The sequence below is a fragment of the Clarias gariepinus genome, chromosome 9 (genome assembly GCF_024256425.1).
Source record: "Clarias gariepinus isolate MV-2021 ecotype Netherlands chromosome 9, CGAR_prim_01v2, whole genome shotgun sequence".
In the NCBI taxonomy this organism is placed as follows: domain Eukaryota; kingdom Metazoa; phylum Chordata; class Actinopteri; order Siluriformes; family Clariidae; genus Clarias; species Clarias gariepinus.
The window spans coordinates 11,059,156-11,082,757 of NC_071108.1; the positions used below are offsets into that span (position 1 = coordinate 11,059,156).

Consider the following 23,602-nt stretch of genomic DNA (forward strand, 5'->3'; position numbering starts at 1 on the left):
AATTAACATTAAGCTAAATTAGTTAAAAGTACATTACAGCACATTAAAGAAATAGTTGTAGAAATAGTAGAAAATTAATTTAAAAAATAATTAGCATTAACAAATTAGCCAACTTTTTGTTTTTTTTTGTTTTTAAATAAACTAATATTTAATATTTATAAACAGAAACTTCTCATCACTGCCTCATAAAAGAAAAACAGTTAGTGCCCTGAAGCAAAGCCAAACACATCTGACAAGTTTGTCCTAACCATACAAATGTCTAGGAAAATAGAGTAGTGTTTTTAAAAAGTGATGTACAGAGCGCTATGTGAAGCAGACCATTCTACCGCCATCCATCTACCAGTGACAGGACGGCTAGCTTGACGAATGATGCAGTCTGGAAACCTCGCGGAGTTTTCCCTTATGTCTGGGATTTACGAATGTAAACAATAAACGGAAAGACTTTACGCAAAATGTTTATGTTAGAAGTTCGGATGAAAACGTTCCGTAAGTCTCACCTCTTCCAGATGTTCATCCCGCTGGATGTGCCAGGTGACGGTGGCCTGCGGAGATCGAGGGACACACTCCAGAAAAGTGCTGTTGTTCTCTGTGCCGTACACAACCCGCACTTCAACCATGTCCAGATCTTCCACTGCAGACAAAACAAACCAACATGAGGAAACACACACTCACACATGCACTCATTTGACCTGTTATGCTTAAGGAGAAAGTGTTTAGTTTTGCTCCAAAGAGGCAAGAGTGTGTATGTGAAAGTTTGTATCTGAAAGTCTGTATGAACAGGCAAGTGATTCAATTCAGTGTGGTTCATGTAGAGGTCAAGTTTCAGTGATGCAAATAGCTGTGTGTGCGGTGATGGATCTGTCAGTCTCCTGAAAAGTTCAAATCGGTTCAGTTAGCAAGTACATCTCAGGTTTCCAAATGCAGGTGTGTGTGTGCGTGTGCGTGCACCAGGTGAGCACCTTTTTGCTCCCGCCCCTCCCTTCTTTTGTTACCTCTGTTTTTCTTATTCTCTCTGAAGTGATGAGAGATGGTCTGAGAGTACCTCTGAGTTGAAAAGTTCATCAAAATCCAATGTTTTTTTTAGCACTTCACAAATCTGTCAAACTGCACACAACTTCTATTAACAATGCCTTCAACAGCTCTGTGCATGTGTGTGTGAGTGCTTGTTAGGACTGTTTAAGCACTATGATCTAGTTAATTTAGTAAAACACTTGCATCTAAAGCTACTTATGTTTTTGTAGTAAAAAAAAAAAAAAAAATTTATTAATCCAGTTTTAGAGAGTGGTGCTTTAGTGGTTTGCACTGTGGTTTACACATCAAGGGTTGGGCTGCCCTGATCTCCCCGGGATGCACCCCAAACCCTACACGGGATAAGTTGTTTAGACGATGGATGGATGAATGGATGGATGAATGGATGGATGTGGCAGTTTTTTTTAGATAATGTTTCACATACTAATTTTTACATTGCGGAAACTTGCAAGCATATCTGATCTAACATTTAAAAACTATTAATTGAAGCATCACACCCTTATTTGTGGAAGGATAAGCTAAAAACAGTGAATTAATTTTAAGCTCATAATTCAAATTTGCGGTTATGATTATTTTTTTTTGCAGTTTGTTTTTGGATTGGTTTTGCTGTATTGTTTCAGACCTACAGATAATATACTGATAATTAAGCATAGACACTCCAGGTAGTAGTGTTCATATCCTAATGAATACAGTGGCGGCCAAAAGTATTATAAAAGTTAATGTTGAAAAGTTAATCACATTTTCAACAAAAAAAAAAACGACAGTAGTATAAAAGTATAAGAGTATAAGACCAATTAAGAAAAAGTGTGCAATTAATTTTCTATGGAACAATCAAGACTTAGTACTGTATGAAGTCCTTTATAGGTCAAAACCTGCCAAAATCTTTAAAGAATTCTGCTCGATTCTTCAATTACTTCTGTGCATAGAGTTCAAAAGAAGTCTGCAGTACTGACTGCAGTCACTCGCTCAATCCATGCCATCTCAATCCAGAAGGCTGATACTGATTTCTTTACCATTAGCCAACTATGTTTATTTACATCTGGAGATGGCCCAGACCATAGATCCATAAGCTGAACAACATCGTCAAAGCTTTTTAGTTATTTAAATACATTATGCTAAACGAAATGGTGTAAATGGTGTAGTTTTTGCATAGAGAACTATAATAAATGGCCTACATTGGCCTACACAAAATACTTTTGGACCTTTAATAAAGGTACTGTCTTAATAATGTGTGTAATAGACACACATTATTAAGACAGTAATTGAACCCCTCTTGCACCCTATCCCTTGTCTTTCTTACCGCTTTGGTTTTGGTCTCTGCATTGCAGCGCTGGATTCGCGTGTCTGATGTCCTGTCTGCGGTAGCGACGTTTAGAACTGGGGACATATCGTGTGCAGGTGTGACCGTCCCAAGCGCAGTAGGGGTCTCGTGCCAGGCAGCACTCAGCACATGCTTTACCATACATGCTGCAGCGATGCAGAGGAACCTGTGCTACGCCAGCACTCGAGCCCACAAACAATGATTGCTAAAAGGGTTAAACGGAGAAATAAAAAAATAAGGCTCATGCACAGTATTAAATTCTTTTTTTTTTTTTTTTTTTCAGTGTAAAAAGTTACTGAAGAATTGGAGGAGTACAAAAGCTCACCCGCTTCACTGAGATCTCCATAGAGGTGATGGGTGTGGGCACCTGATAAAGAGACATACAGTAACACCGAATAAGCCAAAAGAAAAAGAAATCTTTATGTGGACAAAAAAAATGTGACAGCACATAAACTCACCTTGAAGACCTGAAGCTCTTCCAATGTGATTTCTTCACTGTTGATTGAGTTGCCATTGCGCAGTGCAATGACCTTTAGGACAGTGCCAACATCTGCATGGGCCACAGGCCAATAAATCTTAATCTTTCGGACACCAACAAGACTAGAATGTGTTATGTAAGTATAGTAGCTACTCCTGGATCTCACCTGTGCCAATGAACATGACATCATAAGGGCCGTCCTCGGCCTGTGTGCGGTCCACAGTGATGTGTGTGAGTCTGTAGGGAGTGGAGGTGCGTAAGAGCAGGGGCTGGCGCTGAGTTGGGTACACGACCCGCCACATGAGAGGATGAGAACGAGCAAACTGCAGCACAGAGTCTGGGAACTCCAGAGTGCTGCCAAACATGCGGCCCGGCTGAGCAGTGATCTTACTGGGGCACTGAGAGAGAGAGAGAGCCTGAATTATTCGTTGTGAACATTAACTACAAAGCAAGCAAATACAGCTTTGAGATCTAACAGTTCAATAGTTAATGTTCACATTATACATCAGATAGATGAAAAGAGGGAAAGTGATCTAAGTGACTTTGTCTATCGTTCATGCACAACAGTCTCTAGAGTTCTTACAGAGTGGCGGACAAATAAAGAAATAAATACATAAATAAATAAAATGAGCGGCAGTCCTGCGAGAAGAAATATCTCGTTGATTAGAGAGGTCGGTGGAGAATGGCTCAGCCAGACCGGATTGAGCTGACAGCATGGCTACAAATAACCTCTTGAGACCTCATATAAGGACATTGCATTCTCTCTGTATTACATTGACTATATGAGGAGTTTGACAGCAAAATGAGATAACTCCATTGATGCATCAAATGAAGTAAAAAGCACAAATGTTAAACAATCATGTCAAAATTATATATATAAATATATCATTGTATAATCTTATGAGGACCATTAGGTAAAATATATTTGTCAGCCTTCTTTCTGTTTAAAGACACTTCACATTTATTAGGTGATAATAAAAAGAAACAGTAGAAGAGGAAATGCAATGTACAATAGTAGAGTCCAAGTGTCAGGAGGTTAAAAGCAGAAATGCATCACAGAATCAATGAACCTTAAGGCAGAGGTTCAACAAAAGCAGAAAACCACATTACAAATCACTTCTCTTAGCCAAGAACAGGAATCTAAGGCTACTGAAGACTGAGCTTCAGCAACACTGGACAGTTAAGTATTGGGGGGAAAAAATGTGGTTCTCACCACTCCAGGTCTGGGATATGGGACGCGTCCTTCGTAAGGTCCCCACTGATAGTCTGGTCCCTCTTTATGAGCAAAAGGCCCATTGAACACTTCACGAATATCAGCCATGTTATACACGCATACAGCATAGCCCTGGAACACGTTGCTGCAGAACCACACACACACACACACACACACACACACACACACACAAGCGCGCACACACATGAAGAACTTATCATATGATGCTGTGAATCGATTTAGATTAGACTATATTGTAATTAAAATATAAAACCTTCCAACTTAAATCATTATCATTATTTTCTATTAAAAAGATAAATTACTGTCATTATATCCTGGAGATACCTGATGGTGCTGAAGATGGCATAAACTTCTGGATTCCTTTCGTCTTTGGTCCGTAGAAGAAACACATCCTCTGTGTACACACACGTGATATAAGTATTTATATGCTGAAGAGTGTACTGTATGTTATGATCGGTGTCTAGCTCATATTAAGCATATTTTATGTTTCTTACCCAGCTGGTCAAAGTGTGTATCGATGCCATGAGGTCCCGGAACAGAACACACCAATCGAGCTTTAATAAACGTACTCCATTTATTCACCAGCACTCTCTTCCCTCCAATATCATTCTGGAACACACATGGAATGTTTATTGCCATTTTTCTGTACAGTAGGGACTGTGTGAACTAAATAGATCATTCTGAACAAAACATTCAAGACTATAATGCAAAAATAAGTCTTTAAATATATTGCATATATGAGAATGTAATGATGTACTGTACATGTAAAATAAATGAACATATCAATGAACAGAATTTTTTTTTTTGTTAAATTCTGACAAAAACATAAATGCTACTTATTCTAGCAGCAATAAAAATATAGATTTGATTAGGGTTCTTAGTGGCTTCACTATAAAATCTACAGGTAAGATCTATAGTTAAGGGCCTTGACATAATTCTACATCAACCCTGGTCCTTAAGATCCTCCTGTTAAGTGTCTCACAGCTCACAGCACAACTGATTTAACCAATCAGCTAATAACTGGCATTTCTGAATTGGGTGCGATAGAGCAGGAAAAACTATAAAATGTGCAGATTAGGGGGACCAGGCATGAGAACCACGCAGAACCAGATGATGGCTTTTCCAACAAAAAACATAAAATCTTTTATGGGAGGGGAACAGCTGTGTGACGGGAGATCACTTAAACGTTTAGTGAAATCAAATCATTAAAAAAAAGACACGCATACACACAACAGCAACAACAGGAGAACTCAAGGCTATGTTTAATAGTGAAAGTAAGAGCATTTCCACACTTGAGTGTAGCCTTAAGAAAACCACTCATCAGTGAGACTCTTCTTTGTCTTTCGGGCTAATCCCAGACTGATAGAAAAAAAAGGCTTCAATTTGCTATAGAGCATAAAGACTCGAGGTGCGTTACGACCGGCCTGACATACTTCACAGGGTGTTCAGCTAAGTGTGATTCCATAGCACAGGGAACGGTGCGGAGAACGATGTATTATGGCGGCACGGTGGTGTAGTGGTTAGCATTGTCGCCTTGCACATCCAGGATCTGGGTTCGATTCCTGGCCAGGCTCGATTCCCGTCTCTGTGTGCATGGAGTTTACATGTTCTCCCTGTGCTTGGTGGGTTTCCTCCCACAGTCCAAAGATATGCAAGTTAGGCTAACTGGCATTCCCAAATAGCCTGTTATCTTTGTATGTCCTCCGATGGATTGGCACCCTGTCCAGGCTGTATCCTGCCTCGTGCCCTAAGCCTCCTGGGATGGGCTCTCGGTATAGAAGATGAGTGAGTGATCCTTAGTATTATATAGGCTAGTAATCTTCCCAGATGGCATGTGCATGTTCCAAGATGACATTGCCAGAATTTATCAGGCTCAAATTGTGAAAGAATGCTTCAGGGAGCATGAGACATCATTTTCACACATGGATTGGCCTACACAAAGTCAAGACTTTAACCCCATTGAGAATCTTTGGGAAATAAATGTTGTCACACTGCATACGCTTATCGAAACGATGCCATGGCTGTAAGCAAACCAACAGGTGGTCCAACGAAACACTGTGTGTGTGTGTGTGTGTGTGTGAGACTTTTTTTTTTGGCTGTGTATTATGCAAGTGGAAATTTCAGGAATGAGAGTGCATGGCCAAAATATTACTGTACACATTTAAATCCTCTGTGTAATATTTAAATGATTGGGTTAGGCTCGTCAAAATTTTTAAAAAACTTAGATTCTCTGAGGTATCTTGCCTGCAAAAAAGTTTGTGCACCCCTGCTTTAAAGAAAATGTGCTATAATGCAGATGGAGCCATTTATCAATTGAGGGAAGCCAACAGTGTGTGTGTGTGTGTGTATGTGTGTGTGTGTGTGTATGGGTGTGTGTCCATCAGTCAGTTAAAGCTGTGTGTGAGATTATGTATAAACCACATTCTAATTCCCATTTTAATATCCCACAAGAATTCTCAGCATAACACAAGAAGTTCTAATGTTGTAAGGGTTTGGCTGCTATAAAGCGTAACATCTGGATAAACAGACTCACACACACACACTCGCACAGACACTTAAACGTATGTTTTAAAACAGTTGAGGTATGATGAACAGTGTGTGTATATAGAACTTGTGCTGATGATCCAAGTATCTCTCCAACTTACTGTACAACTGATAATAACCATAAAAGGGTTTGATTGGCCCTAAAGGAGGACGTTCGAGCATGTGTGTATAGATGCGCGTGTTATTGTGTGTATACGTCAGCATGTGTGTTTGAATCCTGGGCACAGTAAACTACAGCTCAGCCCAAAGTGTGACTGACCCTCAACCTTTTTCACTTTGACCTGCAGGTTATAGTCCTAGGAGAGACATTTTCCATTTACTTTTGTGTGTGTGTGCACCGTGCACATGCCTGTGTGGGGTTGAGTGTGTGTTAAATTTAAAGGCATGCCAAACATTCTGCAGCTGTGTGTATACGGAGGGGGAAAAAACATACCAATTGTTCTGGGATGTTTGTTTCTCTTTGTGTGTGTAAAGGAAAGTCAGACTCACCGCACACACTCGTCCAATGCGCGTGTGTATCGCTGCCTCTCCCTCTCTCTCCCCAGCCTCACTCGCTCTTTCGGTGAAAAAGAAGTAGACTTTATCATCGTCTTTATCCGCACTGTCTGGAATGAGGTGTGCAGCTACGAACCTGGGCTCTGATCACACATAAACACACACGCACGGAACAGTGAGTCCAGTCTAATAAATAGTTATGTATAGCCGAAAACCTTTCTTTAACTCTACATAAATCAGCGCTTCATCTAAGCGTATCATCTGAAACGTTTTAGGAAGATCAGAGTGAATGTAAGGATGTGATGTCACGCATCTGGAGCCGGTTTGTTTTACCGTGTAATATTTTCTGGTCCGTTTCAGTCCGCATCGGAGAGCGATGTCCCAGACTCCTCAAAATGACAGAGTCACGTCCGAGGAAATCAGCCGTCAGGCCTGTGTACAGCTCTCCACCTGGACATGAAAGGAAGAAGGGAGTGGAACGGTTTCACAACTGCTGCAGGAACCAAATACATTCTGACACATTTTGGAGATGTCTACAGAGCACTCGACTGTTGGGGATTTTCAGGGTATCAGATGCACTGTTGCAATCTGATACACAACATATACACACACACATATTCACATACACATTTGTTCAAATGGCGAGTGATCATTTCTGTCTACAGCACATCATAGACCTAACAGCAACTGACAACCACAGATATACACCTTTACACCTTTATAAAACCGAATAATCCAATCCAATACCCACACAAACACACAAACACACACACACACACACACACACACATACAGATGCAGTGCAGATCGTGGAACAATCGGTTTCACTATCTGGCAAACAAACAATACAGTCATGCATGATGTAAGTAGTGATCCTGCTTAAGTAAATGTTTGTGTGCTTTCTGGACACCATTGCTCGTAAAATATAAGCGCTCCAAGGAAACAGCACAAACATGTGATTATAATTGTATAACATAATCTGCTAAATGACCAGTGATCTCAGGATGTAAAAAAAAAAACATTCCGAAAAACGCCCTACTTAAATTAAACGAACCTAAATTCTTTCTTCCCTCATCTGGACACTAATAGTAAGCAGATTAGTTTCAAACGATGTTTGGAGGTTGTGTTATTATTAGTATAATATGGTGTTATTATCAGTGTTGGGGGACATTACAAAATTACTGTCATTAAAAAGTAATTAGTGACATTACAGCGTTACTTTTTAATAAAAGTAACTAGTTTGAGTACTTCTCCATACTTTTCACCTACACGGTTTCGCGCGGTGGCCGTAAGTGCGGTTCATTATGATTCACAGAGAGTCTTGTGATTACGTTTCCATATTTCTGAGTGTCGGTCCTCGTAGGACGACTTTCACACATACACACAATAACGGAATGACTGCTGTCTGACTCACGGATTACATAAATTGTCTGACTCACGGATTACATTTTTGAAATTGCTAAATAACTGATTACTTACTGTAAAATGGCGGAGTTAACGCGTTAGATTAATCCAAGAGTAATCCAAGTACTTTGTAACGCATTACATCCAACCAGTTATTATTAAAAGTGGGTGCTGGGACACCAGGGGTCCAAAAAAACATAGCCAAACATTACCATTTTGTTTTGGTTTTTTTTAGTGTTGGAACCTATCATTGTCAGATGTGTGTTTTTCCCCTTCATTTGGTCTTGGCCAGTTCCCTCGCATCAGTCTGCTCTCCCAGTTCCCAGCTGAGGAGGGTGAAGGCTAACACGTGTTTCCCCAATGACAAGTAAAGTCAGCCAACAGCATCCTTTTAAGCTACTTCTCATGCTGCATCACAGAGAGATCACAGAATGAGATAAGACTCTCTTCCACACTGTTGAGCTTAAAGAAGGACAGAGTTGGCTGGTGTCCCTAGCTCTATTTACACCAACATATGGATTGTATTTATATTTTATATACAGTATTTCTTCAATCCGATGGAACTCGTTCTGATAAGAGATTCCAGCTTAACTGGTTTCATGGACACGCATTTGTTAAAGTATTTGTTTAAAGTTATAGAAAAATGAATAAAATGAGAAGGCAGCACAGTGGTGTAGTGGTTAGCACTGTCGCCTTGCACCTCCAGGGTCTGGGTTTGATTCCCGGCCAGGCTTGATTTCCGTCTCTGTGTCTATAGAGTTTGTATGTTCTCCCCATGCTTGGTGGGTTTCCTCCGTGTTCTCCAGTTTCCTCCCACAGTCCAAAGACCAACAGATTAGGCTAATTGCCATGTGTGTGTGCCCTGTGATGGATTGGAACCCTGTCCCAGGTGTACTCTGCCTCATGCCCTAAGTCTTCTGAGATAAACTCCAGGCCCCCTGCAACCCTGAATACAGGATAAAGCGGTATAGATGATAAGTGAGGAAAAGATGTAGTTTTTTTTCTCCCGCTTTAAGGTTAGATTAGGTCAACCATCTTTTCCTCCGTCTGCATTAGATGTTTTACCATGTCAGAAATCATGACTCAATCAGTTCCCCTTCTTCAGCCAGAAAGCCAGTGGATAAAAGTGAAGATATAATTGAGATATTATTAGATCAAGTGCCATTCTGATCGAACATTCATTCTGATCAGGTCAGATCGGGTCTGGCCATTCATGATTTCCATGCTTTATCAGTTGCTGCCGCCACTACTTGGTACCAAGACTTGCGTCTATTTTTAATTTCATTCTTTGGCCATCCTTCTTTCTTTTTCCTTGAGTGTTTCATCTCAATATGAATCTTAGACACTGACACAACATCTACAGTTTCTGGGTGGTTCTCTTGGTGGTTCTTTAAGTTTTAGACCCTTATACTAGATCTATTTTCTTCCCCATGTTGAATACAGTTCTAGCTTCTTTATGTTAGCTGTGTCTTTATTTCTTCCCTCATCGACACCCACTGTACAAATCGTCTAAGTCAGTTACTTTTCTAAGATGTTATGCCTTACCAGTGCAGTCTATTGACAGGGCAGTTGTTGTTCATTATTTTTTGACATTTCGGCATACACCCTACGGGTTGCTACAGTATTTGTTGTGCGTTGTGCTATTTTATCCAATGTCATGTGCAAATTTGCTTTGCTTTTGTTATTTTTCATCATACAGTTGATGTCCAACAAGAACAAGAAAGGTGCCATTAAGTTTTCCAGCATGCAGTATTTTATTCTGTTCAAGTTTAACTTGTCATAGGAGTTATTTATGATTCAGATGAATTTCTTAGAGATGAGGTAATGTTTCATGAGGCTCCATGAGACTGTCGAAAAAAATATCGAAATCAATTTATGTTTAAAAATTTGCTCCATTTGGTGGACAGTTCCGTGCTTATTCTAAGGGTTGCTATCTTTGGACAATGAGGGCTGTTCGAGTCAAGCCGGGACTTTTGTTAACAGAATATAACTGTACACATACAAGGTATCTGTCAATTTTCAAGGATCATACATTATACCTGCTGTATGACCCAACAGGATTGTTGTTGTAGTGCACATAAATTGAACCCCATTGAACCGGGTTTCTAATTTACAGCGCTTGAGGAAGGCTCTTAACCCTCTGCTGCTCAGATAAAAATGAAATACAATGAGACAAAAAAAGTCGCACTGGATAGGTACATCTGCCGAATGGCGTAATGTAAATGTAAACACCCATGCACACACCTTACATAGGCTACATTACTAAGTTGACACTCATGACAATTTGTACATGAACCCTACCTGTAAAGGTGCTGGCGAATGGAAGGTTGGGGTCATGAGGGCATCGTCCTCTCCCATTTTCCACACTGGAAGGGTCCAGTGCAAACGCATGCTGTCAGCCATTGAAAAAACAATAGATAAATAAGATACACAAAAACAGAAGTAATCAATACACAACCTAATTTTTTTTTTATATATATATTGAGGTTTAATTGACACAGTGAATAAATAACTAAATAATACATTTTAAATGTTTGACAAATTATTATGTTTATACGAATACCACGTATCATAAACACACAGAGCATATTGTTCTTCCATTATGAATAAAAATGATATGAAGATTAATTTGATTGCTTTTCAAGCATGGGTGCATGTGTGTGTTTGTGTGTGTACAATAAGTGTATGAATGTTTTATACAATATATGTATGACAATTGGGTTTACAGTATAGTATGTGTGTATAATAACTGTGTGTATTGTATATGAGTGACGATGTGTTTGTGTGTGATTATGTTCAGTAAGTGTGTGTAAATCTAAGTTCAGTATGTGTGTGTGTGTGTGTGTGTGTAGTATATATAGCTAAAGTGTCTGTGTGTGCATACAGTATGTGGGTATATTAACCTGCCTTTTTACATATTTTGTTGAAATCTCCAGATGTTCACACGCACACACACGCGCGCACACACACACATCGTATCCACCAGTCCCATATTGCGACAGAGGGGATTTAAAAAATGTAAACATCTCTTTGCGTCTCTCCTGTTGAAATCATTTCTCACATCCCTCTTTTCCTTTCCTCTTTCTCCAATCACTTCCCTCCCTGTCTGCTTCTTAGTGCCTTTCTCATATTCTTTTATTCCACTCTCATTTTTTGTTACTTCTTCTACTTTTCTTCATCTATTCTCACTTTGCACTGAAATTTTTCTGACATTTCTATTTGGCAGTGTGTTCTGCTTTCCTCAGGACCTCATCCTCACCTCACTTTTTGTTCTTCCATTTGCTTTCATGCCGTCTGGCTCAATCTCATGCCTCCTGCATCACACTCGCACACACTCATTAATCTCTCTCACATACACATCCCCTTACACACACACACACACACACACACACACACACACACACACACACACACACACACACACACACAGTCAGGGTGGCTTATTTATTCTATCCGATGAAGAGCATTTTTTAAGTTCTGTCTAAACTATAAAATTCTGCCTTTCACTTGGCTGTCAATTATATCATCCAGCTGTTTCACACACAAAACATCTGCAGCTAAACTAATAAAAAAAAAGCAATAAAGTGTGTGTGTGTGGATTTTGTGTGCAGCCCTGATGTGACAATAAACCTGAAATGGACTGGTAGGCAATCTTCCAAGTGTGTGTGTTTATATAAATGTCCCGTTCAGGACAGCAGGTTTGTATGATCAATCAGTGTGTTTGCTTTCCTCTCCTCGCACAATCAGGTCATGACCTTGAGGGTCAGCCTGTGGGTGGGATGACCTTTGCACCCAAAACAGTTTCATCTTTGATTTCCTAAAGGAGCTTGGTCACCCAGCATGTCTATTCAGACTCTTTTTTCGTCTCTTGCAATGGTTTTGTACGGTTCCACTTATGCAACACGGTTCTTCTACTGTACAACGCAACACGAACATCACTTAGACCTTGTTTCAAAACTTCCAAAACACACACATACAGGGGAATAAATGTGCAATATGTCACTACAGGAGATGTGTGTGTATAAGTTCTATTTCTCTTTGCATACCTCCCCGCGATATCCCACGTAGACCAGAGCGCACACGGGTTGGAACGCTCCGGTTCCACAGGCCAGGAGGTGAGTCCGGTTAAAGGGGTGTAGAAGACGCACAAAATTAGCACACTCCGTCTGGAAAAATACACACACATACTCACTAGTTATGAGAAGCAAATGAGAAACAGGTGCAGGTGATGAGACATGATCAGGCTGGTGATTAGTATACTTGTGATGCTGAATGCTGAGGGAATGAACCAGACGAGAGGGGAAATGAGGTTGCCGCTACGGTTGTTACATACATTGTATCTTTAGGCACTTTGCCTGTTGCAATAAACCATTTGTTCCCATTTCTCTAATTTAATTTACCCAAATTCATTAATTTAACCTAATATAGTGTGTCACAGTGACATAGTGGTTAGCACTTTGGCCCCGCACCTCCAGGGTCAGGGTTCAATGCTCGCCTCGGGTCTGTTTGTTTGTCCCCGCGCTGGTACATCTGGGGACTCTGGTTTCTTCCCACAGTCTAAAGACATGCAGATTAGCCTAACTGGTGTTTCCAAATTGCCTGCAGTGTGTGAGTAAGTGTGTGTTTGTGTGCATGTTTGTGCTCTGCAATGGACAGGCACCCCGTCCAGGGTTTATCCTCCCCTGGGACAGGCTCCAGGCCACCCACGACCCTGAACAGGATAAGTGATATAGAGAGAGTGAGATAGTGTGAGATTTTTCAGCTCTGTCAATATATCCCAGTGCTCCATAAGGCTTAGGGAATACGTCACACACAGACTTGGCTGTGCACAGCCTACAGCTCTAATCTGGGGAACATGTGAGTGCCAGTATTCTGCTCAAACATGGAACACAAAAGACAACAAGAGAGTCTGGCAAAGAACTGATGATCTGGTTTTGTGTTAAAAGACTGCATTGCTCCAGGTGTACAACACATTGACATTGTAGTAGCTACAGAAAGAAGCTGTGGCTGGTGATGGGGCTATTGGTTTATTCCTAGTTTTGTCCTGTCTGTTAAATTCTTTAGTTCAGATCATTGTGTTTATTCGAAGTTCTTAGTGGAATTCTCGAGTCAACCCTGATTTTTGAAAATCGACAGATAACTTGTCGAAGAGATGTATGTATCTGTTAGAACTGTACACACAATTATTCACCAACACCACTTGCATATTACTGCAACTCAGCTGGTAGTTATTGCCACATTCCTCTGTACAGTCCTGACCTCGCTCCAAGCCATTTCCACATGTTTGGGCCATCAAAGGAGTTCCTGGGGGGCCAGCGTTTCAGATGTCTAGCACTGATCATGATTCCAGTGTACTGAGAAAACTTTCTACCTTTATGGTATCCAAGCACTAGTAAAACTGAGATATGTGTTATTCTGCATGATCAAAAGTCCCAGTTTGACTTGACCACACCTCATACTTCGTTATCTACTGGTACTGTATGTAGTTCATGCAAATTCCTTTTTAGATTGTAGGAGACTCATTAAAATGTACTAAGGCTGTAAATATGATTTATCCATAAAATCTGACTTTTGACAACTGCATGATTTTGCATCTTCGTCTTCTCCACAAGTGACAGGGTTTCTTCACTCACCACTTCTGTGACCTCTTTTTAGTGTTCAACGACCCGGTTTACAGTTAAGCAATCACTCTTCATGTCTTTTATTTTAAGGGCGTGGCCTGAATCACAAAAGTTTATTCGGCTTGCATTTGTCCCTCATTGCACCACATTGCACTTTCGTCACAGTGAGGTTACAACACACATGACAAGCTGCACTGTTCATTGCAGGCTCGAACGTCTTACATTAGGAAAATGATTTTACTTTACACCTGCCAAATGTCCACAGTGGGCAGCGTTACCGCAAAGTGTTTAGTCTTAACACTGAATCACTCATCATTCATGATTCAACATTCAAACAATGAAATTTTATAGAATTAAGGAAAATAGAATGAAATACTACCTGCTGAAGGAGAAACAACACTGAAAGGGAAGTCATTAAAAATGTTAAGGAAAATAAAGTGAGGTTTCTGTCTGGTTTTATTGTGTAAGTTGCCCTGCTGTCAGTTCAAAAGGCTCACGCTGGCCGGTCAGAAACTGAGCTAGAGTTTCAGTTTAACAAAAGGCCAAGGTCAAAGTCATTAGATTACAGCATATTCCCTGAACGCTCCACCCAATTAGTTCAGGAAACAGTCACAATGCCCTTACACACACACATGCACGCATGCACACACACACACACTCAAACTACATTGTATATACTGGGGCCCAAAAGTCTGAGAACAAAATTGACATTTTTTTAAACAACAACAAAAAAGTAAAAAAAAAAATGTCTTAAATATTTTATTTAAAGCGTCCCCAGTGTTTTGAGGTCTGAGCATTCTCTCTTTAAACTGTGTGTAAGCATGTTATCAGTTATGTTACAGTAACTCCTCTGTATAAAAAGTTCCAATTTTCCATGTGTTCAGAGAAACACACTGACAGATCAGCATGTTTTGCACCTTTGGAGTCCATACTAGCTCGAGTGCATTAACAAAAGACAAAATACAGTAAGGTGAACTTTCAAAGATATGAACATACTGTATGTTTGTGCATGTTCAGTCGTGGACGTTAGATCACATCTCTGTTCAGAAGCAAGCGTAAACCAGCAGCAATGAACCGGGTACTGCTAAGAAGTGCCAAGCAATAACAGTTTTATACTGTGTATGGCCAATTGTGTTAGTATCCTAGTACATACAGTACACCTTGTTTGTTAGACTTACGAACAAATTTTACTAACGAACGAGCTGTCGGAACTGAGCTCGTTCCTATGTTAGGAATGTAATGTAACATGAAATTCATGTAAATATTTTTCATGTGATTTATTTGTTAATGGGGATAATATCATTTATAATGAAAATAAAAATGTATTATATGGGGGGGGGGGGGGGTACATTTTCACAACAGATCTCGTTCTCTCCCTCTCACTCTCTCTCTCACTCTCTCTCACACACACGCCCACAAACGCACACACACACTGTATCTGTCAATTATAAATAGTTTGATTAATAGTCAAGATATTTTTATTTTCTTTATAAATACATCCTTCTCCTATCTAGATCAGAAAGTTTGTACCCAGATTAGAATGAAAATCATGATGTAATGCTGTGGTATACTTGTGAGGACATTTTATTGACATAATGATTAATGTGACTAGTTGATGCTACGCAAACCCTAACCCAGGCAAAACCTCAGAGCTTTTGGCTCATTTGTTTTGTACAAACGAAAAAAAGAGCAATTTTACTCCTGGGAAACAGCCAGATGTCCCAACAGTATATACAGTATTAAGGGTACATTAAAGCCTTGTGAAGCCCTTGTGCAGTTTAAACCCTTAGTGAGCAACCAGCCTTAAATAACACCGTCATTTAAGTGCCATTTGGACCCATTTCAGAGCAGCTAGTTAATAAGTCATTAAAACACAGTGCAGGCAGGGAACACTTGGTAAACATTTATTATAATTACACTGTTTTTCTGTAACTTCTTTTCTCACTAATACGGATTTAATTGCAACAATTGTAATAAAAAACAGGCAAGGTGCACTAAAATGAGATCTTTGCCATCAAAATCTTTGCGTGTCCCTCGGATAGTAGAGCCTCTGAACCGAACACTCTAAATGCTAGCAGATGTATGACATTGACCTTAAGACAATGTGGTCATAAAATACTCTCAGACTAATTAATGATTTTATATAAAATAAATAAAAAATAATAAAAAAAGCATGATAAATGAAAGTATAAAGCTAGACAGTGATGGTGTCTTTGGGGCATACTGAACGCCAGAGTAGCTCATTTTACCTAATGAGGCTTGGGAGTTTCACCGAGTTCATGGAAACGTGAATAAGTTAAGTTAGCATGTCAAATAGTTTTTACACGTCTCCAATTCTCAGTTGTGTGTAAGCAAACTTCACATGTTTACATTTCCTGGACACACCAAAGCAATGCTCCCGTATTACTGGAAATTAAAGGATCCAAGCCCCCAAGGTAGAGTTTTATATTTGAGTTGCCAAATAAGGAACTTTTTTTTTTTAATGTTATTGAGAATATAATACTTTTGGGCCATGATCTAAGTAGTAATCTGTTTGGATAAGTATCCATTTGGAGCAGTACTCATCTGTGTCAGGATCAAACCTATACACTAAAGAATAAACGTTTCTACTCAGTGGGCCAGGGAACTGGTCGAATTAGGAAATTAAATTAGGAGAGGTAGACATAAACATCTTCGGCTTACCTCTGGGTCCTTTCCTTTTAGGATACAGTCTTCTCTGTTCCCAGGCAATGGCCAGTGAATCTGGGAAGGGAAAGAGGTAGATCAGATTTATGGATGAATAAATAAATGAGTGGATGATGGATGGTGAATGGATCTCATTTAGTAATCTTATTACGAATCCTGCGTTAAGTAATATAAGACAAATTGATTTTATCTTGGCTTTACTCATTAGGTGGCCCCATTACATGCCAATTTTATGCTTAAAATGCAGTGACAATTTGTAAATGTGATACAGCACATTACTGGAACAAGCTTTACAATGAGACATGTATGTGAGCCTTCACCACAAAGTTGAAAGCAGGTAATGGTATGTCACTTAAATTTAATTGGAAAGCCTTTTCAGATGAGTGAAGGCTGGTATAAGCAGTGGCGGAAGAAGTAATAAACTTTTGTGAGATGAGGGATCCAAGTTCAAAAAGTTGTTTTACATTAAAGGAACACCGTTGCATAATAAAGCTGTTGCCTTTCCTGTGCTTGAAATCAGTGGTCACTTAAATATGGTGTGGCGCTTTGTGCCGGATAGCCGAGAGAAAAAAAGAGCTCACTTCAACATAGCTCACTTTGTTAGTTGGTAAACTTTATTGTTTAAAATTGCATTTCCTATTGGATTAGTTGTACCACTAGACAGAGAGAGAAAGAGTATATGTAGATACTGTATATACGTAGGAATAGAAAATACAATACTATTCAAAAGTCAACAACCATTGCTTATTTCTTTATATTTTTCTTCCAAAAAGCCAGACTTTCTTGTATTTGTAATGTAGTCTTGAGAAATAGTTCTCCAGACGTCCTTACAAACTTTTTTCTTTAATTTTCGCTTTTAGTTTTCGGCTCCCAGTTTCTGTCCTGTTCCTGTACTTACCCAGTTTCAGTGGAATATTTCTTTATTTCTTAAGCCACACAGTGACCTATGAATCAGCATAAAGCATGAATCAGTGAGAAACGGATGATCGGGCTGCTGATTAGTATACTATATTCCATGGAAGTAGCAACAAATCTTTTAAAGCCGTATAAACCCTATTTTTTTTTCTAATGGTGGATTAAGTGGCTTTCGTTTATGTTTCCGAACACAGCCAGGTCAGATCTGTGACATGTGGAACTGGATTTCTGATACTGGATCATCATGTAAATGGTCCAATGTTAACGTTTCCATGAGCCAGCTTGAGTTTTAGGCCAAGTTGTGCTCAGCTGTTAGAATTACCGCGGGCAGGAGACATCAGACTATTTGTCATTTAATCAAACCGCTGATATGTCATGTTGTTTTTTTCTTTTACTGAATTTCATTACTAAAACTGAACATAAATAATCAACGGTGACATGATTTACTGAGGTCATTAGCAGTTGGCAACATCAGCATTTAATGCCTTGAGTAAGACCAGCAGCAGGAGTGTAAGCTGAGCATGATTCAGTCAATTGCTGAAAATTCTGAAACTTTTTAGCACGTGTCCAGCATTTAATATGGAATTTCTTTCTTTATATCATTTTTTTTTTACTTTTAATAGATTTACCATTATTCATGGTGTAATTTCCCTTTTCATGTTTACTGATATTACATTTGATACTGCAATACCAAAAATACAATTGTTAGGTGCAAGTGAGCATCTTCTCACTGATCATGTGGTTTAGTCATCAGTGAGTAACTCCTGTTGTTGCCTCTTACATGCAGCCACATTGTCTGAGTCCGGATGCTGCAATTAACTACATTACCCAGCATCCTTCCTCATCCTGGAGACTTTTCCGGTCTTCTGGATCAAGTTTTATAAGACTGTATATCTAGGCTAAATAAAGACCTGTACACTGGAGCGTGTCTGTCATCATACTGGGCCGGCTGTAGGCTGTTTTTGTATCTTTTGATAAAAAATAGCATTGCTACAGATGTCACAGGAAGTGACGCAGAATTACACACAAAAGGAGCACAATGAGCCGCTGCTTTAGTTCCTGTAAAGCCAGTCAGCTGCTATTTAACAAAGGAAAACATTTCTGAAATGAGCTTCTGGTAACATCCAGTTTTTCAGAAAAAAAAATCCAGGTGAGAAGCTGGTGAAGAAATAAACGTTTAAAGCTGTTACAACGAAAGTGATAATATGAAGTAACTAGTTTTACAGACAACACACAACTTTAAAAAGTTGTTAAAATCCATGACATGTAGATCACTGATAAATATAAGACAAATATATAATAATAATTACCAACTTACTGTGGTATAGACTGGCTTAGACAGGGCCTCCCACAATTATTGGTACCCCTTGTGAGTGTTAAAAAAAAAAGTTAGAAAAAATCTACCAAATAGGAAGAAAATGTGGGATGAGCTGAAGGAGAGTTAAATTGTGCAAGACACTGTTTTCTCCAACCTTATAAAATGTTATAGTAGAAGACTCAGTGCTGTTTTATCGTCAAAGGGAGGTTGTACAAATTATAAAATGTGTCGATAATTGTGACAGATGTGTGTTTTGTTGAATTTTTTTTTTATCGAGGGATATGTTTTTCTCTAAATTAATCTTTTTATTTCTTATTAATTTTTTGCTAAAAATTATGCTATTGCTGTGATTAAAAAAAGGATAAACTCTCGGGTGGTAACAACAACATCACTTGGCGTCACACAACCCCATCGTGGACGGTTTTCCTAAAACAGGTTCTGTTGTGTTTTTTTTTTTTTGTATGTGTGTATGTAACGGCTTACTAGTTTACTGCTTCAGAGTTTATTTGACAGTCAAGATTTATTATCTCTCTTATTTATACGTCTTTCATCTTTAGACTTAAATGGTTTGCCCTCCAAATGCACCTGTATTTAATAAAATATTGCTTTGGAGTTTAGAATAGGATCGAAGTCAAATCCAATTAAAGTTTACCAACAGCATTCTTAACACAGACATTACAAAGAGAAGTTAATCCATTTTAATTACACTATTTGCTCATTTAGCAGTAATATCGCTCCATCCGTTTATGTTTAAAAGTACATAGATAGCCTAAAAATATATAATAAATATAACATAATCCTATGATGCAGGATGAACTGTTAATGTGTTATTGTATAGCATGGTGGTTTGTCAAGTCAAAGGAAATTAAAAGGTGACTTGGGGTGGTATGTGGTGAAAAGTGGCTGCGTCTGGGCCAAAGGTCAAAGGTCTCGACCTGGGGAGTGGCAGTAGCTCTTGCTGTCTCTCAGCACAACAATATTCTTTGCTCTTCCTATTTGGATCATCTGACCAGCCCACACACACACACACTTTGGCTAGGTTATAGGAGACATAATTATAGAAACACACACACACAATGCGTTACACAGAAATCCACAGGTCATTATTTAATTCGTGTTAGGATTACTTCGCTTATTACACCTCAATTTCTGGGAATTCAAGTCATGGAGTAATTATTTATTATAGTAACAAAAATGAAACACAATGTATCTAAGTAAAATATTAAAGAAATAATGACCTGTGGATTTCTGTGTAACGCATTGTGTGTGTGTGTTTCTATAACACATCAATAAAAAACAAACCCTTTCCTATAGAGTCTATAACACCGCATTTACGACCAATCTGCACATCAGACACCACGGGCTCGTAAACCAGACCTCTTAAACCCCGCTATGATACAAAACGTGACATGTATTAATTAGTGGCGGGAATGTTAGCGTTCATAATCCTGTCATGCTCTAAATGAGTTTTCACAGATGTGATGTGGGGGCGTTTTAAATGTTCTGCACGTGCTTAAGGTTAGTTTATGTTAGTTAAAAGTGCTTGTTGTGTTTTTGCCCTGTCAGTCTTTTATAATTAAGCCTCCCGAGAAAGCTGACATGGGACCCGAGAAAACAAACACTACGGTTAACGGTGTGTGAACATGTATGTGTGTGTGGTGAGAGACAGGGGGGGAGGGGAGATAAGATGAGAGAAAGATTTATGCTCCAGGGAATACACTGTCACCTGTGGTTTGTGTCTCAGTGTGTCAGTGTGTGTTAGTTATCTCTGGTAAATAACACATGACAAAAAAACAACTTTTTTAGCATATTTCTCACATGTTCTTTCACATAACATGTATACTGTATATAGTATTCTATTATTCATAGTGGAAATTTAATTCATGGAATGTTGGCTAATGTAGCAGATGTCTATGTCACATTTTTTAAAATATATATAGAAATTCCTATCTTACATAACCTTTTAGGTTGCCAGAGCATTTTATTAAAAAAAAAAAAAAAAAAAAAAGGAAATAAATAAATAATAAAAGATTTAATGACATCATAACCAGGGTTTATAAACTGGAGCTGATATCTGATTCAAAATATGTCATTTCCTTGTTCACTGTGACATTGGAGTATGCTTTAAAACATCACTGATATGTCCAATGGACACAAGACAAATATGACCTACTGTATCTCTGAGATTTAGAGGTAATGAGCCACATTGAAGACACCTTTGAGTGTCTTTTAAATCTCATTCAAGTCTCGAAGACGGCTCATTTCTGTCTAGTAGACAAAGAACAGATTAACATGAGACCTTATCTTGGAGTTTCTTTGCTATGGGTCATCAGATTACACGCCTTCTTTCCATTGCTTTAAAGTCTGATTTTTATGATCTGTTGCAACATGAAGCCCTTTTGTCCCCGAATTAGCCTCACAAACAATTGTTTTATTATAGCCAAACAGCTACTGTATGAGGAAGCAAGTAGCTTTTTGTAGCATTGTGTGTGTTTGATGCTTCAGCACCATCTTTCCAAAAATTAATAATGTGTTGGCAGGTTCATAAGATAATTCAAATTATTTTAAATCTCCTTAGTTGCTTTCTTTCTTTAATGCAGGCCAGTACTTTACTATAACACTGTTGTACACTATACATCTCTCTAAAGGTGTCCCTAAAGGCAGAAAGGCAGAAAGATGAAAAAAAATAAGAGGAATCAAAAATGTTGTGAAGTGGCTAAGACATTTGAATAATAATGTTGTGTGTGTAACGTTAATAATTTGAAACTAACTAAACGAACCTAGTTAATTAGTAATTTTCTTGATTGATTTCTTAATTTTTTTGTTGTAGCACATAAAGACCATCGGTGGTGTAATACTTTTTTCACGTGTGTTGTCATGTGCATATATTGGAAACGTTTTAGTGTAATATTATAAAATCTGTTATTAGTTGTATCTATGAAGATAAGGGTAGTTTTATAAGATTTAATTTGCCATGTGTTCTTCATCCAGGATTAACATAGGATGGATCCAACAGATACAGTACATCAATATCCATGTTCTCTTTTACTCAGTGTGAGGATAAAAGGAATGTTGGCCATAGTTCTATATACACTATGCTCCATAGGAGTAATAAAAATAATTGTGCCATAAGGGTTTACTATCCTTTACTGGTTTTTAATATGTTAATGTTCTGAAACAAAAACGTTAGCACAAGACAAAGTCAATATTACTGCGCTATTAAATATTGTGCAAGCCTTTGTGAGCTGTAAATGTAAGTTTTGCTAGCAGGAATGTCAAAATGTTGATGGTCCATATTTTACCCAGATAAATGTTAAGTTCATGGTTTATAACAAGATGTCAGAGATTATACATGTGAAGGTGATACCTCTTTAGCCTCAGTTTGTGTGTGGTCCAGTCTGAGAGAATAGAGAACATCCTTCCCTCCCAGAAAGAGCCTGTCATGGTACTCATCCAAAAACATGGCCGACAGCTGTAGGTCCCCATGCAGGCCAGAGAAGATGGACGTACGATTAGTGGCCACCAGGTCTGATAATTAAAAAAAATAATAATAAAAAAACAGAAAAAAACATTTGCAAGAATCAGTTTACAGTGAAATGAAATTTAAGATTTTCTTTTTATTACCCCTGATTTGCACCATAAATAAAACCCATTGATTGAAGTTAAACCGAATACATAAAGGTCTTTAATTATCGCCTAAAGATTGCTAGTGACTCTAATGATTTAAATTTTCAGACAAACTTGTTCAGATTTTGAGTAATCTAAACTGAGCTTTCATTCCTGAGCATGGCATGAGTGTTTGTTGTTTTATTAGAGTTTATACAGTCCTCATTGTTACTGGCAAACCAGTGGCTGGTTTCCTCATATATTAAACACAAAGGCAACAGTTTCCTTGGACACAAATGAATATAATATTATCGAAATATGAGGAAACCAAGAAATGAAATATTTACAACCCCATGCATGATTACAATAACTGAACAGCCCAGCACTTCAGAAATAAATGGCTCTCGTGCCTGTTTCATTTCCCTATTTCTCATAATATTTCAGGTCTTTCCTTGTTTTTGTGTTCTACAGGTTTCCCAGCCCTGGTCCTTGAATACCATTGTAGTGTCCCTGAAGTGTGTCTTAGAGCTACTGTAAGAAAAATACTAAAACGTGCTGCGTATGGTGTTCTCCAGAACCAGAAACTAATTCATTTAGCTCTTTCTCTCTTTATATTCTCTTTTTTATCCCACATATGACCCAGAAACACATATTCCTTCCTCTCTTCTCTGCTCATGTAATTTCTTTTTGCCTTTTTCTGCACTGGGTCAAAATCCAGGAATCCAAAACACGCCATCATTAATCTTTTCTTTCTACTGAGTATCATACAGTGATGATGATTTAGTCTCACTCTCTCTCTCAAATAAAAGAAATCCGTCATATAACTCCTTATTAGACTTTAATGAGCTAATAATCCACACATAATGGAAGGAACAATAGAAGAAGAACAAATAAAAATACATGTATGGCCCACAGATGAAGATCTGTGTTTAGTTTTTGTTTTTAATGAAAC

General features: G+C 38.6%; 1 protein-coding gene across 1 annotated transcript in view; it reads right to left on the reverse strand.

Moving 5' to 3' along the window:
• sema3bl (sema domain, immunoglobulin domain (Ig), short basic domain, secreted, (semaphorin) 3bl) overlaps positions 1–23,602 on the reverse strand; it is a 44,896-nt gene that overhangs the window by 2,810 nt on the left and 18,484 nt on the right. Inside the window, exons 2-15 of the mRNA XM_053503745.1 lie at positions 22,412–22,572; positions 16,809–16,868; positions 12,552–12,671; positions 10,807–10,897; positions 7,435–7,551; positions 7,096–7,244; positions 4,557–4,671; positions 4,387–4,456; positions 4,042–4,186; positions 2,995–3,226; positions 2,809–2,900; positions 2,676–2,717; positions 2,330–2,555; positions 498–631 (exon numbers count right to left, since the gene is read on the reverse strand). Of these exons, the coding sequence (XP_053359720.1) occupies positions 498–631; positions 2,330–2,555; positions 2,676–2,717; positions 2,809–2,900; positions 2,995–3,226; positions 4,042–4,186; positions 4,387–4,456; positions 4,557–4,671; positions 7,096–7,244; positions 7,435–7,551; positions 10,807–10,897; positions 12,552–12,671; positions 16,809–16,868; positions 22,412–22,572 (1,754 nt within the window). The remainder of the gene's footprint in view (positions 1–497; positions 632–2,329; positions 2,556–2,675; positions 2,718–2,808; positions 2,901–2,994; positions 3,227–4,041; positions 4,187–4,386; positions 4,457–4,556; positions 4,672–7,095; positions 7,245–7,434; positions 7,552–10,806; positions 10,898–12,551; positions 12,672–16,808; positions 16,869–22,411; positions 22,573–23,602) is intronic.